Raw genomic sequence first — 10,751 nt, 5'->3', positions numbered from 1 at the left:
AAGGTCATTAGATCAGAGACTGTTGGTGGTACCACGCACTCGTTTTAAAACTCGTGGTGATCGGGCCTTTCAGACTGTGGCACCACGGTTGTGGAATTCTCTCCCACTGTCTCTTCGCTGCACGGACTCCATTGATTGTTTTAAGAAACAGCTGAAGACATTTTTATTTAGAAAAGCATTTGATTAATTTCTTCTTATGCTGTTTTTATAGTTTTATTGTCTTACATTGTTTTATTTACTGTTATATTGTTTTATATTCCCATTTTCTGTGTTGTAAAGCACTTTGTGATTTTTATCTGTGAAAAGCGCTATATAAATAAATTTTACTTACTTACTTACTTACAATAAAATCTATCCCGGCGTCCAGGCCCTGTAAAGCAACTGGGCTCTCAGTATCCTGTTTAAATGTCTCTCCGTAATAATGGTTCCTTGCATTGCAGGCTTTTCAAAATGCATTGTAGCTCATTCCCAGCCTAAAATAAAACTCACTCATACCGTCTCTGTCCACGGTGTATAGGTTTAGCCTACTCTCATGCTTGTGTCTCTACGCAGCTGTCCAGGAATTGTATCAATATGATGTTGCCACAAATGAGTAATTCATTGCCACGTTATACCCATTTCATGCCCACAAATTAGCATTTCATGCGCACGTTATACCTATTTCGTGCCCTCGAAAATAGTATTTCGAGGGCACGAAATAGTATTTTGTGGCCACAATTTATTTATTTTTGGGCCATGTCATCAGAGGGGCTCTGTACAATTCAGGTTCTGCAGCCTCAACGATCCTCAAGGGCCACGTACTCAAGGACCGCTAAGGCCGGAAGTACGAGGCTTGTGAAATGGGCGGTCTAGCCTCCGTCGCGCTGCCCCGGTTGCCTAGCAACCATGATACTAACAGCTGGAAACGTTTCACACAGCTTTGTTTGACAGAAATGAAGGAGAACATATTTTAGACATCTTTGTGAAGGACGCATTTCGAGCAGCCTTTGAATTGGGAAAGCCTTCGGTGCGCCACTGTGACGTAATCGGCCTTAAAATGCAGCCTTTAAGGCTACAGACCCTGAATTGGGATACAGCCTTTATGAAAGTGCGACGTTTGAGCCACTTCCTGTTCTCAGTGCCGGCGTCCTGATCACCGAGGTTTCTGTTGCTCTGATATCTAATATTGATTATATCGGTAAACAGGCTGTAGGCAGAAACATCAGGTCTGATCTGAAAATCCCTTCAGAAACAAACTTTAAGAGTTTTATGTCTGTGTGAGGCCGCACGCTGATTGGATAACCACCTGTCAGTCTCAGGGTATTAGCCAATGAGCGCGCAGATTCACAGTAAGATCTTATCACGTCATTCTTTTAAACTAAAACAGTACAACTGTAACGTGTCCTGTGATCTATAAACACTCTGTGATGAATAATCTGAAGTCATTTTGAGCCTGACAGTAGTTTCCTGTCACAGAGCTGAAGCTGCAGGCAGTTTTTGGCACCTTTATATTTAATTTATTCCAAAATAAATCAATAAAGGTAGAAAAGAACTCTCAGTGACATTAAAAATCTACTTTTAAACACAGATGTGACCAAGTGCAACAAATATAAGATGACATGTTTACAGATATTTGAAGTATTGATCATATGTAGAACACAGAGCAGGTCCAATAACAGAGTCATGCTGCTCACAAACAGCAGTTTGGTTTCATGAGCTCACTTCCTGCAGTGATCCTCAGCTTCTCTCCAAAGGAGCCGTAACATGTGGGCTCCTCACCATGATGATGATCCCAAACACACTGAGTTCCTTCATCCACCTGATCATGTACTTATTAAATAATGTGATGGTTTTGGTGTTTTTTAAAGACTTTGAGCCTCTAAAATAACTGGTTTGGACTTTAGGGCCAAAGCTCCAACATTAGAAAGCCGTCAGTGTGATGCTTCCAGGACAACAGCACCTCTGAGTGTGTGTGTTTACCTCTCAGACTAACTCCACCCTGACATCAAGAAGATGGAGGAAGAGGACGGAGCAGCATCCAGCTGTGTGTCTGTGAGGAGTGACGGGGTTACACAAACACCTCCACCTTACAGTCATGGACCTGCAGCAATAATGTAAGAACACTACTAACTTTATTAGTCATTTCAACATAACCATGACAGAATCATTGATCTGTGATTGGTTCAAACTGTTTGATCTGAGTTTGCTTTTTATTGACTTGTTTTCTTGCTAAGATCTGAACTCTGTAAGTTTAAGTGAAGTCAGTGCAGCAGAATCAGAGAGAAGAGCTGAGAACAAACTGAGTTCATTCAGAGACAGAAAAACTGGCTGATGATTGGCTGACCTGTCAGCGTTATGAGGCAGACACAATATCACAGAGGGATCAGCTGATCATATGGCTGTCAGAGAGAACTGATCAGTTATTGATGTTTGTGTTTGCAGAGGTCAGAGGTCACAGTCTCCAGCATCCAGCTGTGTGTCTGTGAGGAGTGACTGGTCCAAAAACAAACCTCCAGACTTCAGTGATGAACCTGCACCAACAATGTTCTTCAATCATGGAGCTCAGCTGACCATGTAAGAGAGCTGCTGACTCAGAGTTCAAAGGTTGTTTCTATAAATGTTCTGCCAGTGACATCATAACTTAACCTAACACTGGTCTGTGTATGAAGTATCATTTAGTGGCAGTTGTTAAAGTTGTATAATGATGATGCTAGTTTGGGGTGTATTTTCCTGCTGATGCAAATGCATCTACTTTGCCCTTTGTCTGGTGCTTTGGACAAAGACGTCCAATGAAACTCAGAACAACACAGTTTGCACCACCAGCAGGCAGAGGAAGTGGCTGACATCCAGAAATCCTACCAGTGGCTGAACAAAGCTGGACTGAAAGACAGCACAGAGGCACTAATCATGGCAGCACAGGAACAAGCTCCGAGCACAAGACCCATAGAGCCCGGGGTCTACATGGCTCTTTTTGGGGGGGTTGTGTTGTATTAATAGTGACTTTGTTTCTTTGGACCTGACCAAAATATTTAGTTTTTCAGTTCAGTTGCAACATTGACTAACACTAATGCAGGGGTCGGCAACCTGCGGCTCTTTAGTCCTTACAGTGCGGCTCCTCGTGGTTTGGGAAAATAAATTAGAAGTATTTAGCTGAAGTGTATTTTATTTATGTTCTTTTTTAACTTGTAGTTCTAAATTGGAAGATTATTGTGATATTGAAATATAAAAATAAAATTATATTTTATTATTTTTTCATCGTTCAAATAAGCGTCACACTCGTGGAAGCCGGTGTACCCGCCGAAACGCTGTGCATTTATCGAGACTTTCAGCCCCAGGTAGGCCAATTATGGATCTTCGGATCCACATTATGTCAGCAGCTGTTCTCCACCGTGAACTATGTTAAAAACAAACACCGCTCACGCCTCACAGACGACAGCTTACAGTCCTGTAAAGATGAAAGTGACTTCGTACAGCCCCGACCTGCAGACGCTGTGCGCAGAGGTTCAGGAGCAGAAGTCCCGTTGTAAACATATCACGGCAGACCCGACGATGTTTGCATGAACACGCTTTTCAGCTTCTCTTTATTGACCACTTTTCACACACGGTTGCTGTACGCACACAGCCGGCTGTAGCTTTGCAGCTCACAGCCCGACACACACCAACACAACAGCACAGACGTTAAGGCGGCGAGGCGTGATTGCGGGTGCCGCTCAGGTGCGTCCGCCTCCCCTGCAGCGGCGCTGCAGACCACGCCCCGCCACACACATTAACCAGGTAAAATACATATTTAGGCAGAATTTTGCAAATATCTATTTTTCATCTTTCAGCAGCATAGAGCTTTTTTTCCAATTATTTTTTAAAAGTCAGGTCAAGGCTCCAAAAGCCCAAAGGAGATATAAGGGTGGCGGCTCACAGCAGCTTTTGTTTGCTACATCATTTTAGTTCAGCTGGGTGTCTTTCCTTTTGTTATATTTCTTTAAGAGTTCAAATGTGTTCATTACATAAATAACCTGTAATTTTCTCTGTAGCACTTCATGGATTTCATAAGCAACACACCTTAGTTGTTCACACAAAGCATAAAGGTAAAAAACAGTATATACAGTGTTATCTTCATTCTAGATGTCAAAAAGTATTTGTGGCTCCCAGTGTTTTCTTTTGCGTGGAAACTGGCTCCAAATGGCTCTTTGGGTCCTGAAGGTTGCTGACCCCTGACCTAATGGTATATTTTTTTTTTAGCTGGATCGTTCTATAAAAACATGAATCAAATCTGAGAAAAGTTTCCACCTGACCTGTTGAATGTTATTGAAGCCAGAAGTTTGCCTTCATACTGTGTTTCTTGCATGCCTTTTGTGGTGTACTAATTGATGTGAAATGAATGCAATGTGGTTGTGTTTGCAGAGGTCAGAGGTCACAGTCTCCAGCATCCAGCTGTGTGTCTGTGAGGAGTGACTGGTCCAGAAACACACCTCCACACTTCAGTCATGAACCTGCAGCAACAATGTTCTTCAATCATGGAGCTCAGCTGACCATGTAAGAGAGCTGCTGACTCAGAGTTCAAAGGTTGTTTCTATAAATGTGTTCTACCAGTGACATCATAAATGATTCCTAATGGTGGTCCGGGTACGATAATGCTAGTATCAATCGTAGTAGTAATGCAATCCAAGGTAATGATTTCTTCTCTGTTGCTGTGAACGTCTCTGCAGCCGTCTGTACTCTAATCTGAGACAACTATTACTGACAGAAACCATCACATCATCCAGTTTGTGTGTTTGCAGCTGCTTAAAAGATTTTAAACAGAGATTAATCAGTAATTCATGTGATGTGTTTGTGTTTGCAGAGGTCAGAGGTCACAGTCTCCAGCATCCAGCTGTGTGTCTGTGAGGAGTGACTGGTCCAAAGACATACTTCCTCCACAATTCAGTGATGAACCTGCAGCAACAATGTTCTTCAATCATGGAGCTCAGCTGACCATGTAAGAGAGCTGCTGACTCATTTACGGGTGTTTGAAATTCTGTGACCACTTTGTAATTTTAGTTTATATTTTAAAGTGTTTTTATTTGTAGTTGCCTGTATTTTTATTACACTGTGTGTAACGTGGTGGTTTGTGCTGTTTGGGATGTTTGAGAAACAGAAAGATGGTCTCAACAGGCCACTGAGCTGATCTCCAAAGAAATGCAGAAGATTGAAGAGTCCGAGGCTGTTTATTTGTCACAGGCATCGTCATACACGTACAACACAGTGAAATGTGCTGAGCTGCTCCTGTGACTGGACAAAACATTAGAAACAATCATTAAATGAAATAATGAAACATTGTGCAGATGTAATGTTAAAGTGCTTTGTGCCACATTAGCACAGCATGTACTGACAGAGCAGTGCAAGCAGAACAAAGCAAATGAGCAAAGTGATGTAAACAGAGTAACTGAACAGAGTGAGCAGAGTAATATCAGCAGTAATGAAGCAGCAGGATCAGTGTAGCAGCGTGTGACGTCATAATGGATCAGGTATGATCTGAAATATGACAGTGAGACAAGAACATGATGTAAGGTCCTGTTTAAACCCTGATGGTGATGCTATGAGGGGAGCATGTTCTGATTTAGGACTTGGATGGTCTGAGGATAGAAGCTCCTCTCTGTTTGTGTCCTGATGGTGCAGAAGCTTCTGCCTGATTGTAGAAGGAGCTGAAGCCAGCATCATCCCAGAGGTGAAGCTCCTCTGTGTGCAGACCTGAGGTCAGATTCCTCCAGGCTGATGTTCAGGATCTACAGAAACGTGTGGTTGTAGTTATTGCTGCACTGTGTGCTGACAGCAGATACTCAGAACAAAGCGCTGCACACGTGTTCTTTACAAACATCTGTACATATCAAATATGGATCATGGCAGTGAATGAACATGTTTCTGTCATTTGTTTCATTGGCTTCTTTTTTCTGCCTGTGTTCATGTGATTAATGTCTAACACATAAACAGGTTTGTAATCAAACATCACATCATCAGGGAGGCATCATGAAACAAAGTTACTGCTGGAGGCTGAACTCAATTTGGTGGCAATGTTCAAAAATATCACTCAGATCATTTCAAAGCTTTTAGTTCTTCTTCTTCACTTCTGTAAAAGAATAGAAAGGAAATCAGAACCCAGAAGTTCACTTCCTGATGACTGAACTCTTTCAAAATAAAGCTGAAAGCTCTGAATGTGACACCGCTGCTCCACCACAGTTTTTAGAGGAGGTCAAAGGTCAGTTCAGAGTGATGGATCCCAAACTTCCAGTACATCCAGTGAAGGACATAATCAGCTCTGTGATGAAGGCTTTTACTGTGGAGTTTGTAGGCTGATCACTCTGTGTTTAATAAGACAGGCAGGAACAGCAAAGGAAACTTGGATTCTGAACTCAAACACAAGTTTCTCCACTTTGACTTTTCTCTGTGACCATCAGAGCTTCTGCACAGTGTCATCAAATCTGGATGTTTGTCACTGACAGTCAATGATTTTAGTGATAAAGAAATGTGTTCACAGAGGGAGGAAGAGGAAGAGGAGTGGTGTCTGTGAGGAGGAGCAGCTGTCCTGCTGTGCTTTGTGTCAGGACGTCCTGAAGGATCCAGTCTCTACCAGCTGTGGACACTGGTTCTGCAGACAGTGCATCTCCTCATACTGGGACCAGTCTGCTTCATCAGGAGACTGGTCCTGTCCCCAGTGTGGAGAAAGATCCAGAAGCAGAGCTGGACTGCAGACAGCCAGTCAGAGCAGCTGTGTACAAAGTAAGACTGAACATCTGTCTGCTGATGGACTCATTTCTGAAAACTGGACTTCTTGTTGTTGTTCAGACATTGAAGAGTTTTCTTTCTGTTTTTCTTTCTTTCAGCAGATGTTGGTCTGCAGGAGGTTTTAGATGAACATAAGATCAGTCTGAGGAGGAGATGTGAACGTGTGACTGAAGGAAGTGATGAAACAGGAAGTAGAACCCTCCTCAACAGGATCTACACTGAGCTCTACATCACAGAGGGACAGAGTGAAGAGGTTCATAGCCAACATGAGGTGAGGCAGCTGGAGGCAGCTTCCAAGATGGACGCCCTCCATGACACTCCAATCAGGTGCCAGGACATCTTTAAAGCCTTACCTGACCAACAGAGACCCATCAGAGTGGTTCTGACCAACGGCGTGGCTGGTGTTGGAAAAACCTTCTCAGTGCAGAAGTTCACTCTGGACTGGGCAGAGGGCTTGGAGAACCAACATGTCAGTGTGGTGGTTCTGCTTTCATTCAGGGAGCTGAACCTGATCAGAGAGGAGCAGTACAGTCTTCTGGAGCTGCTCCATGTTTTCCATCCAACACTACAGAAGGTCACAGCAGAGAAGCTGGCTGTCTCTCAGCTTTTGTTCATCTTTGACGGCCTGGATGAAAGCAGACTTTCATTGGATTTCACCAACAGGAAGCTGCTGTCTGATGTCACACAGAAGTCATCAGTCAGCCAGCTGCTGACAAACCTCATCCAGGGGAATCTGCTTCCCTCGGCTCTCGTCTGGATAACTTCCCGACCTGCAGCAGCCAATCAGATCCCTCCTACATGTGTTGACAGGCTAACAGAAGTACGAGGCTTCACTGACGCCCAGAAAGAGGAGTACTTCAGGAAGAGATTCAGTGATGAAGAGCTGTCCAGCAGAATCATCTCCCACATGAAGACATCCAGGAGCCTCCACATCATGTGTAGAATCCCAGTCTTCTGCTGGATCACTGCTACAGTTCTGGAGCACATGTTGACTACAGAGCAGAGAGGAGAGCTGCCCAAGACCCTGACTGACATGTACTCACACTTCCTGCTGGTTCAGACAAAGAGGAAGAAGAACAAGTACCACGAGGGACATGAGACGAGTCCACAGGAGCTGACGGAGGCTGACAGGGAAGTTCTTCTGAAGCTGGGGAGGCTGGCGTTTGAACATCTGGAGAAAGGAAACATCATGTTCTACCAAGAAGACCTGGAGCAGTGTGGTCTGGATGTGACAGAGGCCTCGGTGTACTCAGGAGTTTGTACAGAGATCTTCAAAAGAGAGTGTGTGATCTTCCAGAAACCAGTCTACTGCTTTGTTCATCTGAGCATCCAGGAGTTTCTGGCTGCAGTCTACATGTTCCACTGTTTCACCAACAGGAAGTCAGAGGTGCTGAAGGACTTCCTGGGAAAAAAATACAAAGAGTCATCTCTGGATGATTTCCTTAAACGAGCCATGGAGAAATCCCTCCAGAGTAAAAATGGCCACCTGGACCTGTTTGTCCGCTTCCTTCATGGCCTCTGTCTGGAGTCCAACCAGAGACTCTTAGGAGGTCTGCTGGGTCAGACAGAGAACAGTCCAGAAACCATCCAGAGAGTCATCAAGAACCTGAAGAATAACAAGAAGTTTAAATCCTCTCCTGACAGAAGCATCAACATCTTCCACTGTCTGATGGAGATGAACGACCTCTCAGTACATCAGGAGATCCAAGAGTTCCTGAAGTCAAAGCAAAGGTCAAAGAAACTCTCTGAGATCCACTGCTCAGCTCTGGCCTTCATGCTGCAGATGTCAGAGGAGGTTCTGGATGAGTTTGACCTGCAGAAGTACAAAGCTTCAAAGGAGGGACGACTGAGACTGATTCCAGCTGTGAGGAACTGCAGAAAGGCTCGGTGAGTCCAGATGTGATCACTAACATCATTGATCAGTGTCGGTTAATAGTTTAATGTTTAAATTAAAAACACAGTCCTTGGTTATAAAGTGCTTTACAAACACCAACATTACGGCTAACAGCTGGATTCTCCTGTTTCAGTGCAGCTAGCCAAACAACAAAGAGCCACTTGCTGCTAAAGACAGAGTGAAAGTGGACGGTATATCCTCCATTCTTCATGTAAAACACATGCAGTGAATTGTAATGCACCATCTGTGTTTACCTTCATGCAATTTTCTCTTTATGGTGGACTTGGATATTTAAATGTTTCCCTCCTGGAGAGTCTTGTTCACTTGATTAGTTTTTGTGAAGGGGATTCTCCTCACCCCGTCTCCAAGGGAGACACCAGCTACCGTTCAGAGAAAATTTATTTGCCCCACTTGTAACCACGATCTGGTTCTTCCAGTCACTGCCCACAGCTCGTGACCATAGGTGAGGGCAGGGACGTAGATCGACCGGTAAATTGAGAGCTTCGCTGTCAGGCTCAGCTCTCTCTCTCTTCACCACGACAGACCGGTACAGCGTCTACCTCACTGTTACCGCAGCAACAGTCTGTCTGTTGATTCCTGCTCCCCTCCCCCTTCTTTACACGACCCTGAGATACTCAGACTCCTCCACCTGGGGCAGGAACGTCTCTGACCCAGAGTGGGCACTCCACCCTTTCCCAGCTGAGGACCATGATGCTGATCCTCATTCACACGGCTTCACACTCTGCTGAGAACAGCTCCACTGTGAGCTGGAGGCCATCACCTGATGAAGCCAACAGAACCACATCCTCTGTAAAAACAGAGACCAGACTCTGGCTGTATCCCAATTCAGGGTCTGCAGCCTTAAAGGACGCATTTTAAGGCCGATTACATCACAGCGACGCGACGAAGGTCGCTGCTCGAAATGCGGCCCTCAAATGCGTCCTTAATTTCGCTGAATTTTAAGGACGTGGCGGTGTAGACTTCATATAGTATACTACTATACTATACACTATTATTAGTATAGTATACTATTATACTATACACTATTATTAGTGTAGTCTACTATTATACTATACATATCTGTTTTTAACAGGGAATCTTGATCATGTTACATTTGACTTCTGTTGAGCTTCTTGAATTGTCACCTTCAGTTCCTTTCATTTAGTCTTCCAGTGTCTTTGGTTTAAATGTATTTACCCTGATAACTGCATATGAAACAGTTCACCTCTTTTCACTCACTATTATCTGTTTGCCATAAAAGTGTTGGTGATGTGTTGGGAGAATCATTATTTTCAGTCTCTTCTTATAAACATAGTGAGGCAAAGATGTGGGTCGTGGTCCCTGATAATCAGATGTGTCTGTGTTCTGTTACATGTGACGTTAGAGAGGTTTTAGTGGAGATAAAAACAGGACCAACATCACTCGTGACTGCTTTCCTGTCTTCACAGTGTGTTTACTGTTGGAGCTCGTCCTCCTGTTGCATCTGTCACAGCTGTTACGCTCCTCTGTGACTCCTCCTCTATCTGCTGTCACACTGCAGGAGTTTTTGGTCATGGCGTGTGAATAACTGCCGAGGTCGGCTAGGACGACGCCACCACTCGTTGTCAGACCCTGTCACGCTGTCTGGTGTCATCTTTAGCCGAGGTTATTAAGTACTTCAAAATGAAACCAGTCTCTGTTTTCAGTCTCCGCCCTCTTTTGCAGCTTTGAGCCAGGTTGTAACACCTGTTAAAGTCACCACCTGTTGTGACCGGGGAGTGAGATGAGTGTGAGAAAGATGAAAACAACGTCTCATTCTGACTAGTTACTGGGAACTGATGTGTGATGATGCAATAACAAAGATTACTGTTTCTATGATTTTCTGTTTTCTTAATTGTTTTTATTGATGATAAGGACAGGCAGAGGAGATTGGATGGATTTACTTCGTTTTATTATTTTGCACTGAAATGGAGTCCAGTGTACAGTCCTTGGCGTTGCACATTTTAATATGTTTTAGCTGAGACTGTAGTGGGCACTCTTTAAATGTCGGGTCAGTTTGTCACGTTAGAGCCTATTTGTGCCTGTTAGTGCTGACGATGACTTTAGACCGAGCTGACTGAGGGGTCTAAGCTCATGATGCCAC

At 44.0% G+C, this 10,751-nt stretch overlaps 1 protein-coding gene across 3 annotated transcripts in view; it reads left to right on the top strand.

Annotated features, from left to right (window-relative positions):
* The window catches only part of LOC112432436 (protein NLRC3), a 3,307,575-nt gene that overhangs the window by 64,690 nt on the left and 3,232,134 nt on the right, over positions 1–10,751 (top strand). For 2 of the 3 annotated variants that reach the window (XM_076881161.1, XM_076881160.1), the window contains exons 1-2: positions 5,883–6,729; positions 6,834–8,622. The exons of the other annotated variant lie outside the window; for it this stretch is intronic. In XM_076881161.1, the coding sequence (XP_076737276.1) occupies positions 6,456–6,729; positions 6,834–8,622 (2,063 nt within the window). In that variant the 5' untranslated portion in view covers positions 5,883–6,455. Of the gene's footprint in view, positions 1–5,882; positions 6,730–6,833; positions 8,623–10,751 lie in introns of those variants that run through there. 3 annotated transcript variants of the gene reach the window in all.

This window comes from Maylandia zebra, unplaced genomic scaffold (genome assembly GCF_041146795.1).
Source record: "Maylandia zebra isolate NMK-2024a unplaced genomic scaffold, Mzebra_GT3a scaffold03, whole genome shotgun sequence".
In the NCBI taxonomy this organism is placed as follows: Eukaryota; Metazoa; Chordata; class Actinopteri; order Cichliformes; family Cichlidae; genus Maylandia; species Maylandia zebra.
This window is presented reverse-complemented; position numbering and strand designations above follow the sequence as displayed.